The 16,822-nt window shown below is 40.5% G+C and overlaps 2 protein-coding genes across 3 annotated transcripts; both read left to right on the top strand.

Moving 5' to 3' along the window:
- Nucleotides 1–397: 397 nt before the first annotated feature.
- sars1 (seryl-tRNA synthetase 1) lies at nt 398–11,836 on the top strand. Of its 2 annotated transcripts, XM_036008194.1 has the most exons (12): nt 398–634; nt 1,687–1,757; nt 1,921–2,001; nt 2,167–2,325; nt 3,725–3,868; nt 5,248–5,403; nt 5,937–6,158; nt 7,108–7,237; nt 8,490–8,647; nt 9,790–9,919; nt 10,970–11,181; nt 11,293–11,836. In XM_036008194.1, exons 1-11 carry the CDS (start codon nt 499–501, stop codon nt 11,131–11,133), a joined length of 1,551 nt encoding a protein of 516 aa, XP_035864087.1. In that variant the 5' UTR covers nt 398–498; the 3' UTR covers nt 11,134–11,181; nt 11,293–11,836. The 2 variants fall into 2 exon arrangements, with proteins under 2 accessions (XP_035864087.1, XP_031142247.1); XM_031286387.2 differs by having other exon boundaries at nt 10,970–11,836.
- A 1,551-nt stretch (nt 11,837–13,387) lies between these two features.
- On the top strand, nt 13,388–15,339 carry LOC116040763 (PTB domain-containing engulfment adapter protein 1-like). Its single transcript, XM_031286390.2, has 7 exons — nt 13,388–13,483; nt 13,564–13,646; nt 13,900–13,971; nt 14,228–14,326; nt 14,452–14,589; nt 14,727–14,831; nt 15,059–15,339. The coding sequence occupies exons 2-7, from the start codon at nt 13,599–13,601 to the stop codon at nt 15,119–15,121; spliced, it is 525 nt and encodes a 174-aa protein (XP_031142250.1). The 5' UTR covers nt 13,388–13,483; nt 13,564–13,598; the 3' UTR covers nt 15,122–15,339.
- Nucleotides 15,340–16,822: the final 1,483 nt, after the last annotated feature.

Genomic DNA, 16,822 nt, shown 5'->3' with positions numbered 1-16,822 from the left:
GAGGAATGGATAAATAGATTGTTTCATTTTTAATTTTATGCTGATAAAATACACGCTGCTATACACACCATTTGGATAAATGTAAGCTGTTTTACATTTTGTATTGTATTTTTGTGAAATATGGATTCTCTATTGTGTATCTAAAATCATCTACTAAAATAAGAAGTGTTTTCAGATTTATGTATATTTCCCATGTATTGCTGATGCTATGTTGCCAGGCTGGTGGGAAACCTCCGATCTGTTTTTTGTTTTTGTTTTTTTTAATCTAAAATAGTATCTAAAAAGCGGTCAACCTAATCTAATAAAACCAATTAGATTGCGTTTATAAGTGTCTTTGTGTGTTGACAGTGAACCTTTCGTGTACGTGTAATTAATATGTAGGCATATGTGAGTAACCGTGCTTACGGTTTAGCGACTTGAACAACAAGACTTGGCAACCCGGTTGGGGAATCATCGTTGTGAGCTCAGTCAGCTCTCTCTGAGAGACAGCGTGGAAAGATGGTGCTCGACCTGGACCTGTTTCGCACCGACAAAGGTGGCGATCCAGAAATCATCCGTGAGACCCAAAGGAAGAGATTTAAAGATGTAACACTCGTCGATAAACTGGTCGCCGCAGATACAGAGTGGAGAAAATGTAAGTGCCCTTTGATTTCTGTTGTTTCAGTCATGGTAGCTAACGTTAGCGCAGTGGCTAATGATGTTAGCTTAGCGTCAGTGATAGCTCAAGCCCAAGCCCCTTAGAAAATCTGTCATTTTATTGTTAGTATGCGAATATAGCTATCTGTTACATCCCATCTTGACAACTTAAAGGCTTTACTCACTTTTAGGACCAATTGTTCTATTCGGTTAACTTAATGCATACAACTGTTAAAATATCTGTTTTATAATGAATTCGCTTGGTAACTTCACGCTTTGCCACCGCAGTAACGTTAACTTAGGTGAACGTTCGCTACACACTGCTGTGGACTGCGATTTTCTTTCAGAAAGTTAACTATTGAAATCGTTAACGTGTTGATTGGTGCATTATATGTATGCCGTATTGGCCAGTGCACATGATTTTAACAGGGTGTGAAATAACTTAACTTGTACAAGACGTGAGTGTTTGTCAGTACATTTGGCAACAATTTATAGCCATATTTGAATGAGGTTTGGTGTGATCATTCACAGAGGAAGAGAATAGCACGCAATGGGGCTAATAGCGCTACTAGCACCATTTAACGAATCCAAATGAGCCGTATGGTTATTCTCAACGTAGTGAACGACAGTTACTTAATATAATGTTTTTAATGGATGAATGCTAAGCACTCGTTAACCACGCATTTTCATAGTGTTACTGGCTGATATTATACACAAGTTTGGCTAATGCTGGGTTAGCTTAGCGATGCCGGGTGCAATCTGATGCAATCCCAGACTGCAACATGACAAGTCAACCTCGCCCAGCAGTGTAGCTACAGACGGTCATTCTGTTCCAGCATGATGACGCCACTGAACAATTGTTTCTACTCTTTAAGTGGCAAAGGAAGTTTGTTTACATTTTATCATCGTTTTTTATTGCATGAGGGTGAATTGTTACTGACAGCCACACCTGCTACTAACGTTAGTAATGCTAGTGCAGCGCACACACACACACACACACTCAAAAGCACAGTCCCTGGACTGACTGACTGTGATTTACCCCCCTAACAGGCCGCTTCACTGCAGACAACCTGAACAAAGCTAAGAACCTTTGCAGCAAGAGCATTGGGGAGAGAATGAAGGTACGGAAGCATCAGGACACTACATGACTGAACAAGTCATTGTTAATATAGAGTGAGACAGGAGATATAACAATGTCAATATGTGTCCACTAACCAGACCTGAGAGGGCGTTTTGAGCTGTATTTTTTGCCATCTTTAACACCTTTCTCTGTTGTGGATGCAGAGGAAGGAACCAGTTGGGGATGATGAGTCTCTACCTGAGGAAGCACAGAACGTGGAGTCCCTAACAGCTGAAACTCTATCGGTATGACTGCCTGTCTGCGCTCTAAGCGCTTATCCCCACCTGCATGGCAGCAATTTTGCACATTTTTAATATACAAATCTCTGAAAAGAAATAACACGCAAATTGCTTAATTTTCTTTCTTTGTTTCTGCTTAATTGTTTGCGCGTTTTCATTTTCCTATGACAGCCCCTGACGGTAACCCAGATCAAGAAGGTGCGTTTGTTAGTGGACGAGGCGGTGGAGAAATGTGACAGTGAGAGGATGAAGCTGGAGGCGGAGCGCTTCGAGTACCTGAGGGAGATCGGCAACCTTCTGCACCCATCCGTACCCATCAGCAATGACGAGGTGAGTGGTTTGATACAGGCTGGTTAAAGGAGGAGCCGATGTGGCCGGGATGGCTCAGTGGGTAGAGCAGGCGCACATATACTGAGAGGTTTATGCCTCGATGCAGAGGTCCTAGGGTTCGAATCCGACCTGTGACAATTTCCTGCATGTCTTCCCCCTCTCTCTCTCTCCCCTTTCTCACCTGGCTGTCCTGTCAAATAAAGGCGGAAAAAGCCCCCCCAAAAAAAAAGCCGATTACATTACTTTGATTTAATAATGCATTTAAAGTAGCCTTATCCATTGTCACATATTGTCACATTGATTGACATGATCTTCACTAATAAAGTGCATTGGATAACACATGGTCCAGCAATTTTTCTTTTTTTTTAATAACATATAGTAAAATGTCAAATATTTGCAAGGCATTATGAACTACAACTAGTAACTACTACAAATTGCATTATAAATAGTTGTTGGTGCAAAGAACAAACTATTACACTCACAGGGAGTTCTGTGTTTAGGGGTGTTAAAGATACTTAAACATCCTGTTATGCTTTGTCTGCAGTTCTACTGGACTGCCATGAACAAGATGTAATACCTTGTCATATCAATTTGGCTTAACTGGAGTATTACTTTGTAATAACAGATGCATAGATTTTTTAATAACGATCTCATTTGCAACGAGAATGCTCGAGTGCATTATAAAGATATAATATGTTTCACACGGACATGAATAGTTCAACACTTTTGGAAATATGCCTATCGACTTTCTTGCTGAGAGTTGGATGAGAATATGGATAGCACTGTCGTGTCTGTACGCCTCATATGAAAGCCAGCAGCTGGTTAGCTAAGCTCAGCAGAAAGACTGTAAACGCCGGCTTTCTTGGACAGAGCCAGGTTGGCAGCTTCCCCGCTGTTTGCAGTCTTAGCTACTTATCTCCTGACTCTAGCTTTTATATTCGGCATATGAGAGTGATATCGATCTTCTCATGTAACTTGGCAAGCAAGCCAAATTTCCCAAAATGTCCTTGAACTGTACTCCCTTAGCTAGAGTGAAATAATTGAAATTTTGTCTGATTAACAGGTCCAAACCTAATGATATTCAGTTCATAATGATAAAAAAAAACAGAACAGTAGCCGATCCTCACGGAGCTAGAACTCCGAGCGTGTTTGGCATTCTTTTTTTTTTTCTGTTCAAGAAGAGAGGGGAGGGGGGACGACATGCAGCGAAGGTCCGCAGGTCGGAGTCGAACCCGTGCCCACTGTGCCGAGGAGCAAACCCCTACACAAGGGGCGCGTGCTCCACCAGGCCAGCCACCCAGGCGCCCGGCATTCTTGTTTGTTGCAGATTGACATTCTGTTGGTCGATTGGTCGATTAGTCGTCCTAATGCAAGGCGTCCTCTCGTGTCCTCCTGACAGGATGCAGACAACAAGGTGGAGCGTACCTGGGGCGACTGCAGCGTCCAGAAGAAGTACTCCCATGTGGATTTGGTGGTCATGATCGATGGCTTTGATGGAGAGAGGGGAGCTGTTGTGGCTGGGAGCAGAGGTTACTTTCTGAAGGTGAGTTGAAATCTAGTGTCCAACACATGCAGGACATAAAGGAAGTAAGTCACTGCAGACCAGGGTTATAATCATTAACAAAAACGAACGAAATCACGAAAACTAGGTGGGAAAAACATTGTCGTTAACTGAAATAAAAATAAAAACGAGGCATTACAAAAAAACGATAACTAAACTAAAACTGTAATGTCTGTTTGCAAAACTAACTAAAATAAAACCAAATTATCGAGTAAATGTCCTTAGTTTTCGTCTTTGTCGATGTCTTTTAATAGAGCAAATAACGTTATATCTTTCCGACCATGACATTTCCCGTAGACGTATAGTTTCCGACTGGGAACCCAGAAATCCCGACATTCCACATCAAATTGAACACAACGTAGTCCGTGCCTCTCGCCTGGCATCATAGCGGTACTGAAAGTCGGAAGAAAGCAGCAGAGTCATATTTGATTATGACTGTGTCAGATAAAAGCAAGTGCCTTGCAGTGGAAGGTGGTAAAATATGTGGACAATTTATTACAGAGAAAAATCCCACGAATTTGAAAGTACATTTGAGAAGCGCACGCAAGCTAGGAGGCTTACCTAGCTTACCTTAACAAGGTAAAGAAGAACGCAAAGGCCCCTTTCCCTGAAACAGAAGCTAACCCCGGTACAGGACATGGATGTATGGATACAGGGCCAGGCAGCATGACGGAGACAACCACAGGACAGAGAACACTACAGGAGGGCTTTCACCAGCGACCCGATAGCTGCTGGTTAGTAAATACGCAGGGACACCAAAAGTGGGAGGAAGCGTGGGTTAATATGTGGATTGATACTGGGATGTCTACACAACTGTGTGAGTCGATTGACTTCAAAAAGTTCGCCACTTTACTCGAACCAAAGTTGAAAACACCTGTTCATGTCTTCTTTAGTCTGTTGGCTATTTAGGGTTTTTTCCTGGAACACGTCACTTACACATTTTGCACTTAATGCGGCGTCTTGTGTAGACTGTTTACATATTTATGACCATATGTAGGCTACATTTTATGTACTGGTGTTATTGTTGAATACATTGTGAATACATATTTCGATGTTTTTGTTGAGTTACTATTACACAATACGTTTTCTGACCTTTTTGAATCCCCCGACAAATAACCCATATTACAAAAAAAAGACAAACTAATAAAAACTCAACTAAAACTAAGCATTTTCAAAAAATAAATATAATAAACTAAACTAGCAAACCCGCTTTAAAAACGAATTAAAACTGAATTTGAAAAAAAAAAAGTCAAAACGAAATAAAAATAAAAACTAATGAAAAATGCAAAACTATAATAACCTTGCTGCAGACACAGACCAACCAGCTGTTAAGATGTTTCCCTTTCCTCCGTTGTGTTCAGGGGCCGCTGGTGTTCCTGGAGCAGGCTCTGATCACTTACGCCTTAAGGATCCTCCACAGCAAGAACTACACCATGCTCTACACACCCTTCTTCATGAGGAAAGAGGTCATGCAGGAAGTCGCCCAGCTCAGCCAGTTTGACGAAGAGCTTTACAAGGTACTGTTTACATATTTTTTTTAACTTAACGAGGTGTTGTCATGGATCTGTCTTGGGCGGCGCTAAGCTTCGGACGGACCAACGGAGCCTCTGCAAAATAGCCTCGGGAAGGAACTTGTCGTGGTGGAACATGCGTACGTTCAAAAGTTGTTTTAGTCGTGCGACAGAAATCTCAGATTGGACAGACGGTCCAATAGAAATGAGGGACATCCGGCGGAATTTCTGGCGGCACCTGAACAATCTGGGAAATGAAACGTCATCGATATAGACTACTCCTCTTCCGCTTTCTTTGTGTTGGAATTTTAATCTCCGGTGGATTTATGAGGACTATGGTTGACTGCTCCTCAGATCTCTGTATGTTGAATTGAGTCAGCTGGCTAGACTATCCGTCCAATCGGAGTTTTCTCTCGCACTTTTGAAATAAACAAGAGAACATTTTTATTCCCACCCCTGGAATGCTGTGTGGACTAGCCAGACCCTGGTTTGGCAAAGCGAGACTACTCCTTCTCTAACCCTGTATGTGTTGACTCCAGGTCATCGGTAAGAGCAGTGAGAAGTCGGACGACAACTCCGTAGACGAGAAGTACCTCATCGCCACCTCGGAGCAGCCCATCGCAGCCTTCCTGAGGGACGAGTGGCTCAAACCCGAGGACCTGCCCATCCGCTACGCCGGCTTCTCCACCTGCTTCAGACAGGAAGTGGGCTCCCATGGCCGAGACACCCGCGGGATCTTCAGGGTGCACCAGTTTGAGAAGGTCAGCTGTGGGACAAAAGCGGTGCTTTACATTACTTTTCATTGTCGGTGAAATCCAGCATTCGAATAAGTACATGGGCATTTTTTGTCATAACTTATTTAATTATTAGACTCATTTAAATTTAGAGCCCGACCGATATATCGGTGGGCCGATATTATCGGCCGATATTAGGCATTTTCCAAACTATCGGTATCGGCATTTATAATGACCAATAAATGAATATTTAAAAAATAAAATAAAAACGGACGAAACCCCCTTCAACCATGTTATGAGTGATGGTGTTGCATAGTTTGTCCACCAGAGGGCACTCTACAACATCACTGTTGGCAACATCATGTTTAACCCTTTAAGTTTCATACCTTAAGTTTGTATTTTTATACATTTTCATTTATCAGAACTTTTTTATATATATATATATATATATATATATGTATATGGTTATTTTTTTGGGGCATTTTAGGCCTTTATTTCCACAGGACAGATAAAGACATGAAAGGTGTGAGAGAGGGGGAATGACATGCATGTTCCTCTGTTCTGTGTGACAATAAAACAAGTTTATTTTTAAACTGCATTATCATATTATTTTAGTGAGGACTCATAAATAACTACAAATATCTAATATTAGGGAAATCTGTTTATGTTTTGTTACGCGTTCCTGGATTTTCTTTTTTAAATATATATCGGCCGATGTATCGGAATATCAGATTTTTAAATCTATAATATTTGTATCGATATCGGCCTTAAAAATCCTTTATCGGTCGGGCTCTATTTAAATTATCCCAAAACTGTTTGGCAGGCACACACTAAAGTAGTGAATGAGAATAATAATTAATATTCAAGTAAGTTTGACGTCAGAATTTGGGATACATAATTGATTCACCCTTTTTTGTTTCGGTATTTTGTAAAAACATAAATAAACGATGTAGTGATCATATGTTTTTCTTTGTAGATTGAGCAGTTCATCTATGCCTCCCCACATGACGGCAAATCCTGGGAGATGTTTGATGAGATGATCGGGACGGCAGAAGAGTTCTACCAGTCACTCGGAATTCCCTATCGCATCGTCAACATCGTCTCGGGTAGGTCAGACACACGCGCTTCTACAGCGCTGAAGCTGTTGATGCTGCGTCACTTTTGAAGCTATTGGAAAGAAACTATAATGCTAAACGGAAAGCTCTGACTTTGAATCCTCTCTGATCAAACGGTGCCACAAGTGGTAAGCCCCGGGAACTACAAAGGGAAGAAGTACTCTAGAAATAAAGGTCTTGAATGCAATTGTTCTTCTCCTGAATGGTGATTGGGACCCATAACAGGCAGGAAGTATGCCCCCGGAGACCAAAAACCGATTGCTTCCAAAGACAAATTTCTGCTTGTCTTTGTCTCATGTGATAGTAAATTGAATCTTTTGGGCTTTCGGTCTGTTGGTTGGACAAAATGAGAAGATATAAGACGACATTTAAGAGCCCGAACGGTTAGTCAATTAATGGAGAAAACAATGAATCGATAATGAAAATAATTAATTGTTAATTAAGTAATATATCCAATGTTAAAAAAAAAAAAGAGTTACTTGCGATAACTTGCAGTCAATTTCGCCCAACTAGGGGTAGGGTTGGGTACCGAGACCCGGTGCTAATATGGCGCCGGTGCCTTAACGACAGGTATCTACCGGACCGAATAGCAACGCAGATTTCGGTGCCTCATTTCGGAGCCAATTGAATGCCTGCGCTGCTCTCTTATGCTCCGAGACGGAGGCAACCGAAATATCTGCCACTTGGCAGCAGGTAACGTTAGCCTACCGTTAGCCAGCAGCTGGATTCAAAACGATGACAATGCCTGACAGCTAACGTTAAACGGTGTAAAGTGTGACTGTATTTCACTGTAGAGGATTTCAACAGCGGGATGTCCAACAGTCTGCGGCTGACGAAAAAAACAACCCAGACTTGAAACTCGACGCGCCAGCCTTGCGGTGCATTCAAAGTTATTGTCAAATATCCTTTTCCCATCTAGTGGTTGTTTTTGTCGTTAACCAGCAATTTACTGGTGAAATAAGTTAGTAATAAGTTATTGTTATTACATTTTTAATAAATCATTTTATTTTGATCATATGGCCTTAGCAATAAACAAGCCGTTCTTAAATGTCACAGACAAAATCTTTTTTAAAGTATCTGTTCAGGCACCGTTTAGGCACCAACACGTTACACGTGCCGGCTGCTCTAAAAACTTGACAGAAAACTTTGGGTTAAATTACCAGCTGCTGTTAGAGGACCGATTGCTTGCATGATGATCAGACCGTGATGTCAGCTAACTAATTGCTACCGTTTGTCCTCACAGGTGCTCTAAATCACGCGGCCAGTAAGAAGCTGGATCTGGAGGCCTGGTTCCCTGGCTCTGGGGCCTTCAGAGAGCTGGTCTCCTGCTCCAACTGCACCGACTACCAGGCCAGGCGCCTCCGCATCCGCTACGGACAGACCAAGAAGATGATGGACAAGGCGAGTGCTCTGTTCTAACGCAGCCGTGCAGCCGTTCAAAAAATCTTCCATACCTGTACCGATACAAATACCGTGACTCCGATACCTGTTAATAAACAATACTTTATTTTTCAATACCAATTTTATAAAACAAAAAGAAATTACATTACACATTAAACCACAAATCTTTTTGTTTATTTTTTAGCTCCTACTACGTGAGCCCGTCTCTGTGCGTAACGTCGAGTTTCCTGTGTGTCTCTACAATGTGTAATGTTAGACAGCCAATCACAAACATTATTAGGTCTTGGTAGAAGCCCTCTGCATGCTTAATGGCTCTCTGACGCTGATGAGAGTTACTCCTTAAGTATTGAATGAGGAGGCATTTTTCCATACTCGATACTTCAGAGGCAATTCGGTCGGTGCCTAAAAAGTATTGAATTTAGTACCCAGCCCTACCAGTTCCTAAATACTTTTTTTCGATACCAACTTTTTAAAACAAAAATAAATTACAACATTACACATTAGAACACAAATCTTTTTATTTTTAAGCTTGTGCGACGTGAGCCCCGTATCTGTGCGTAACGTTGAATTTTTCCGCTCGATGGCGTTTTAAGCCCCCCAACGTCGACTTCAAGGCAGCGCTGCGACTGTTGACTTCAAGGCACCTAACCCTAACCATTGCCTAATCCTAGTGGCTGATGTTGGGCAGCTAATTTCAGTTCCAGAATATGGTTGAGGGTAGGGCTGGGCAATATTTAAATATTATATCGATATCGTGATATGAGACTAGATATCGTCTTAGATTTTGAAGAATTGTAATATCGTTACATGGTAAGTTTAGTCTTTTCCTGGTTTTAAAGGCTGCATTACAGTAAAGTGATGTCATTTTCTGAATTTACCAGACTGTTGTAGCTGTTCTATTATTTGCCTTTAACCACTTAGTCATTATATCCACATTACTGATGGTTATTTATCTAAAATCTAAATGTGGAAGATATTTTGTGAAAGCACCAATTGTCAGCCTTACAATATCGTTGCAATATCGACATCGAGGTGTTTGGTCAAAAATATCGTGATATTTGATTTTCTCCATATCGCCCAGCCCTAGTTGAGGGTTTTATTAACACACTACCTCTCTCTGTATGTTATTTTTTATTTTTTAGGCTGAGTTTGTGCACATGTTGAACGCAACCATGTGCGCCACCACGCGCGTGATGTGTGCCATCCTGGAGAATTACCAAACCGAAGAAGGCATCGTTATTCCAGAGATGCTCAGGCCGTTCATGCCTCCTGGTAAGCTGTGCTGAATGGTTTCACATCGGCGTGTGTGCTGTGTCCACGCAAGAAGATAACACATAGATGCTACGAAGCATTTGGTTCATTAAAGAAATACAGGCCAAGTGATCACGGAAGGCTTGTTTTACGCGGATGCGCCGACAGTTTTGTTGTCATTACTTAGAATTCCTCATGGGGGCGACAGAAACTACACACTTTAGATTTAAGTGTCTGCTAAGGCTTTAAAGCTAAACTTTTCCCGCTTCGGTCCCCCTACAGGTTGCCTCATTGGAACTACAGCTTGCGCGCCCCGCGCGAGCTGTACGTGTTGGTGCTGTTACATAGTATTGCTTTAATATTGCATTTAAAAAAAAAATGTTTACTTGTCTGTATGAATAGAGCTGAACAGTGTGGTTCCAGAAGTGAAAATCCCATTAATATTCTAAATCAGGATTAGGATTGTTGGCCATAATGTTTTAGCCATCCGAGCTAGATTTACCACGAGCTAGGGGTTTATGCTCCTGTAGAAGTCACAAGTCTGCATGAAATCAACCTTGTTTCAAGAAAACTACCCACAATCCTAAGCGTGACAGCGTCTGCGTGGACGATCAATGGAGTGAAAAAATCACTTCCAGAACCGTTCAAAAAGTGGGTGGTCGCTGTTGAGCAAAAAAAAGGAAATAAATTGTATTCAACCTCCTTAAAGGAATAGTTTGACATTTTTGGAACTGCGCTTATTTCCTTTTTTTTTTTTTTTTTTTTTTCCCTGCCAAGAGTTAGGTGAGAAGATTGATACCACTCTGATGTCTATGGAGCTACAGCCAGCTACCAACCAGTTAGCCTAGCTTAGCATAAAACGAAAATCGTATTTTTTTTATATTTATTCCACACACAAACTGAAATGAGAAGCAGCCGTCGTGCTAAGCTAAGCTAACCGGTGTGGAGTGGTATTCATTTTCTTATACTGTATGTACAACGTTGTGTGTTATTCTTTTTGTTGATTTTATTCATTTATTTGTTTGAAGTGCTGAAATACATTATTTTTTCTTCTTTTTTTTCACCCCCCAGGTTTGACAGAGATCATTAAGTTCGTCAAGCCCGCTCCTATCGACCAGGAGATGTCTAAGAAAGCAAAGAAACAGCAAGATGGAGGGGGGAAGAAGAAGAAGCAGGGAGGAGGAGACCAGAACCTGCCCAACGCCATGGAGACCATGTCCGTCAACGACTCATAGGACTGCAGTACACGACGACCGTGTCGCCGCACCAACCACGCAGATAGATGCTGATGGAATAGAGTCTTGTGTGTATTGATCGGGGGGGGTCCAGTTCTGCTGTTGGAAAATGTGGAACGTGTTATTAATCTTATCCATTATAATGAAGAGTAGCTCTATCGCATCTGCGTCCATCTGAATGGGTGGTGGTGTTCATCTCAGCTGTTCCTCCCCTCATTCATTCACATAAAGCACACCGGAAAAAAGGGATCTCTCTCTCACCTACATCTACAGCTCACTTCAGAGTCCGCTGACCACCTGTCTGTCTGTCTGCCCCTTTCTCACGTTGCCTAAAACAAATAGATGAGACTACTTGAGTTGTTTTGTGGGACAGAGCATCAACCAGCAGTTAAATGTCTGAGTTTTCTCTTTAACAGAAACCTGCATCTCCTCTGTGAAACGCAGTAGATTACTTCACGTCTGAAATGGCTTAAAAGTTGATCAGTCCTGTGAACATGATCAGGTATTTGAACTCTGTCTGTTTTAGGCTTCCCTTTATGTCGCCTCTGACCACAATCATCATCTTTGACCATAATGCTTTTCATTGGCTTATGATTAAGACATTGACATTGTATGCACTCTCTAATATAAAGATATATATATGATTGAGCATTGATTCGGTGGCACTCACTGTAAACAAACATTAAATACAGTTGGTATGGAAGTTCTTTTGTGTGTGTGTGTGTGTGTGTTTTTTTTTTTCCCATTGAGTCTACAGTACATCTGGACAAGACATGTTTCTCAAAGCATCTGGCAAGAAATCACAGCTTAATATATATGAATAGTCTTATTTGGCAAAATAACATCAAAATTAAAGCTACGGTTGGTTACTTAAAAAAATATTTTTTTTTTTTGTCATATTTGCTCAAACCTTCACTTCATCCTGACTACTACATGAATCAGATCATCTGTGAAAAAATCATTAGTAATTAGTTTGCTCCGGCCAGTGGCTGATTTGGTTTGGGCTAAACTCAGTCCCAAATCATTTTACAGCTTAACTACACTAAAATAGGTTTCTGAAAACATTTGAGGCGAGAATTAGGCAATGCAGTAACAGAATCTTCATTTTACATCTTCATTCATATTTGATCAGTGCTGACCAGTTCACAAGCAGTGATTGACACTGCGTTAGAGACCCCTTGGCTCTGATTGGTTGTTGATCTTCCGGTGCAGTGAAGACTTGCAAATGCCACTAGGAGCACTAGAGGGAGGCAGAGTAACATGATTCTTTCCACTTTATTTGTCTCCTACTACTGTCAGCAAATATGACAAAAAGTTCTTTTTTTTTTTTTTATACTCAAACTACTGAACATTTGACAAATGCTGTCTCCAATCAAAGTAATGGTATCAGTGGGAACTCACTATAACCATATTCATATTCATACAAATCTTAACCTTTTTAATTTAAGAATTCACTTCCCAAAGCATCTGGCAAGAAATAACAGCTTAAGATGGTCAAAATAGTCTTACTTTGGTGAAAGAACCTTAAATTGAACAGATGCTGACTCCAATCACAGTATTAGTGGGAAATCACCCAAAACCCTGTTATCCTCTAAATTCATGCAATACTGAAACAGAAAAGTAGAAATGTCTTTCTCGGACGATCTAGCATGAAATAACAGCCGGTATTATGCTCATTTTGACGTTCATACTTGTAATTTGGGTTTCTACTAGAACATGTTTACCTGCTTTATGTTCAAAAACATTATTTTTTCCTATACTGTCTGTCTAAATATACTGTATTCACCCTCTGTCTGAAACGCTCTGTTTTAGCACCTGTCCAGTTTGCTCTGATTGGTCAGCATATCTGGGTCCTCTGCGTCTTCGCTGACAGAGTCTCTGCACCGTCATTGCAGCCGGGGAATGACTGTAACGGCACCGTAGCGGCAATTTCTACCTATATATAGTATAGTTGTGACATCACAACCATACAGACTCTGTGACTGTTCGTTTGAAGGCACAGTTTCTGAATACAGGCTGTGTATATTTCTTCGTGGATTGAGCGTTTTGGTACTTTCACAGTATTCATATAGCACCTAGACCTGCTTTATAATAAAAAAAAAAACAAGAGGTCCAAAAATCATCTTAAGAACTCTTCAGTGAATTTTTTTTAGCAGTGGGGGCAGGTCTGTCTGAACAACAACCTATGAGAGGTAGCTTATCAATGACATTTCCAGGCACCCTGGATATCTGATAAAGGCCAATAAGGAAGACATGATAGTTAATCATTGACTCCAATAGACTTTACACCCATCCGTTTGTAATGCAATAAGAAGTCGATTCACTCTGGTTCAAGTATATTTACACAAAGGTAAGATGAATTTACAGTACTTCTTTAATGATTCAAACTTGTATGTACCCCTAGATGTCTAAGATGCATCTTTATGTCAGCCTGCAGGGTTTAGTTTAGCTCCAGACGAGTTAAGATGAGCGACACTTCGGAGGACGATAATGAGATCTCCTTTCAAGTGAAGGTAAATCTGGATTTTTGACATGAAAATCTCATTCTGAATGTGGAAATTAGAGTACATGAGAAGATACTTGTGATTAATAATGGCAGCTGAACAACAGTGTGCGCTAGGTTTCATGGACTGGACTTCCGATATATACTGTAAACATTGTGTATCTCGCAGTATTAGAACAGCAGCTTTTCTTAATCTGATATTCAGCCTTGTTTAAAACCCCATTTTCCTCTTTGCTTCGTGCATTTATTTCTCTAAACTGTAGTTTCTTGGCCGAGTTGAGGTGGTCCGTCCTGATGGACTACAGACCCTGTCTGAAGCAGCTCAGAGCCTAAAGGTCAGCAACTACGACTCACATCCCATTTTAGTTGCCATTATTCCTCTTTACAGGGAAACAGTCTTTCCCTTGATATCATTTTCCTGTTGATGTCCATGCAACTCTTCATGCAAATTGTTGACTCGGATGCTGGGATTCTTCTGCACATCAAAAACTTGTATTCTAATGGGAAACCAAGTTTGTATCCACAATATGAGCTATGAACTTGTTAAGATGCAGTAAACATGACATGTAATCCTTCCCATCGTACCCCTAGACACCAGATAAATACTCCTCAGAAAAGGTAGCGAAGAAGAGCAAAGTCCAGCTCTTCCTGTCGCTGAGTGGGATAGACATTTTGGAAAACAAAACCAAGGTGCGTGACAAAAGTGTACTAGTTATCGTGATACCAGTCCAAGGATACACAGGATTCAATCACTCGCTTTCTTTGGCCTTGAATGATCACTTTTAATCTCCTCGTTGTCTTTCCTATACCCTCAGTTTTTGTTGTACTCATGCCCTCTGTCCACTATTTCCTTCTGCGCCGTCCTTCCATCTTCACCCAAAGTCTTTGGATTTGTGGCTAGACACCCTGCAGCAGACATGAACCACTGTTATCTGTTCCAGAGCAAGAAGTTTGTGAGTATCCCCCAGTACAGCATTAACAGCTGTGCATTCCCTACAGGAACAATGTGATGGTTTATTGTTGTTATTTGAGCAGGAAAACCCTAACATTAATATTGGAAATATACATTTTCTAAACCCCTTTTTTTCAGTCTCATGTGCTGGTCTCAGTTATTGGGGATGTCTTCCGAGCTTCAAAAAAAGAGGAGAGCATCAGGGGAGGAAGAGACCTGATAGTGGAAGCCCTCAGACATAAGGTTAGTTCTACTTTTGATTTGACATTACTATCAGAGCTGGGGTCAGTTTATTCTGTCATAATGCAGAATTTATTTTGATTTTTTTTTTGGTTCTCAGTTTACCTTCATGGCTGAATTGAAAGGGTGTTGATACCAGCTGCTACGAACTCTAAATGTTTGTAATGTTCAGTGCTGCATTGTTTAACAGTTGCCTCATCTTTTCATCATTCTTTTCTTTCTTTTTTCAGAATAAAGTGCTGCAAAGAGAGAATGCTGAGCTGAAGAGGAGGCTTGCAGGACAGACTAACTGACCCTACTACTATATGCTGTTGTACTTATACACACTTACATACCACGACACATAAAATATTGCCCCTCTTATATACTGTTTAGCCTCAGGAAAACCTTCCAGCAGAATGGTGAAACACAGAAAAGGGAAATAAGAGGGGAGGAAGGAAGGATGTAAACGAATGCTAGAGTTGAAACAAAACACGTTTAATAATAAATAATATTAATACTACTAATAATAAATGTTTGTGTTATTATTACTCTTTTTTATGTTGAATCAATTGTAGGTGTGGTACCTGCATCTAAACCAGTAGAGGGCAGCCGTAAATAACTAAGAACTATTCGGGTGCGTTCAAGTGATAAGTGAATGTAATTGTGCCTTCATGAAGAACCATTTAAAATATTCGAATAAGATGAAGAACCAAAGAAAGTATTGAATACCCCAAAAAAGACAAAATTTGATATGACGGCCGACTTTTGCTGTGGGCCTTGTACTGATTCATAGAATATTAGGCTATTTGCAACTGCACAACAACTGGATAATATATCAATCTTTCATGCCTGGCTGTATTTTATTGCTCGTCTATTACAATACAATATAACGCACTGGAAGCTAAACCAATTGAATGCACATGAGTCATTGAATTATTGGATATTGGATTGGCAAATTCGTCGAAAACATCTGTTTGTAAACTATCTGAGGGGGAATGGAGACAAGTTATCCAACAATTGGGATCTTTCAGACATGCTGGCAAAAAGAAAGAACACAAAAAATAGTTTTGGTTAGACAGGGATCCTATGGCACAACCCAGTCTCACGGCAGTTCCTGAAATGTTCACGTACTTTAATCTATTGATTCGTGTACAAGGACACGTTTATCTAATTTTAAACTAATGTATTTCAATGGGAAGCGTATTTCGTGATCACAGCACGATTCTTCGTGCTGCAGCGTTTATTGCTTGTATTATATTTATATGCATGCTATTATTGGTATTTTTAGCCCAATGGCCGCTGTGTTAATCAACGAGAGAGAGAGAGAGAGAGAGAGAGAGAGAGAGAGAGAGAGAGAGAGAAAAAAAAAACAGATCATTTCAAAAGACTGGCATTATCTCACCAATCTGCTCATTTCATACATACATACATATATGTGTTTGTGTGTGTTTGTGTGTGTGTGTGTCAGTGTGAGCGCCTGTCCTACCAAAGCAGAGAATTAGCTCCACACATAGTTCATTATAGGCTAAGTTTTAAATATATTTGGAATACCCATTGAAATATTCACATTTTACATGGAAAAAAGTTACTCTCAGATGTGTCCAGTTTGGGACGTCGCATAGCATTACTGTATGTGCTGGGGTACATTTTCACATACTTTATACAAGTGGACACCTGAGTATTATCCCCATATTGATATAAATACACCCAAAACATGCTTTTAGGGATATTGTAGTCAAATATAGTGATTGTGATAATGCAGCAACAAAGTAATCTGTATTTTCTGTCTTTAAAAAACTACTAATCGATTAAAGGTTAAGGCTGGTGATAGTCTGTATTTTTTAATCAATAAATCCCACAGCCTGATAAATATTCTTCCTCCAAAAACACATCAATGCGCAACCTTGTTAAAAACACATCAATGAGAAACATCTTGTTAAAAACACATCAATGAGCAGCATATGTTGTTAGGAAGTGACTAGCTAGTAGTGCAGGTCATACTGTACTGCTAC

Source organism: Sander lucioperca, chromosome 12, assembly GCF_008315115.2.
Source record: "Sander lucioperca isolate FBNREF2018 chromosome 12, SLUC_FBN_1.2, whole genome shotgun sequence".
Lineage (NCBI taxonomy): Eukaryota > Metazoa > Chordata > Actinopteri > Perciformes > Percidae > Sander > Sander lucioperca.
This window is presented reverse-complemented; position numbering and strand designations above follow the sequence as displayed.

Bases quoted from the DNA above. Each gene is read 5' to 3' on its own strand.
- sars1 (XM_036008194.1), top strand. From the start codon at position 499: ATGGTGCTCGACCTGGACCTGTTTCGCACCGACAAAGGTGGCGATCCA. The intron at 6,159-7,107 runs GTCAGCTGTGGG...TTTTCTTTGTAG, and splicing joins GGGTGCACCAGTTTGAGAAG to ATTGAGCAGTTCATCTATGC. The intron at 7,238-8,489 runs GTAGGTCAGACA...TTGTCCTCACAG, and splicing joins CATCGTCAACATCGTCTCGG to GTGCTCTAAATCACGCGGCC.
- LOC116040763 (XM_031286390.2), top strand. From the start codon at position 13,599: ATGAGCGACACTTCGGAGGACGATAATGAGATCTCCTTTCAAGTGAAG. The intron at 13,647-13,899 runs GTAAATCTGGAT...TCTAAACTGTAG, and splicing joins AGATCTCCTTTCAAGTGAAG to TTTCTTGGCCGAGTTGAGGT. The intron at 14,590-14,726 runs GTGAGTATCCCC...CCTTTTTTTCAG, and splicing joins TGTTCCAGAGCAAGAAGTTT to TCTCATGTGCTGGTCTCAGT.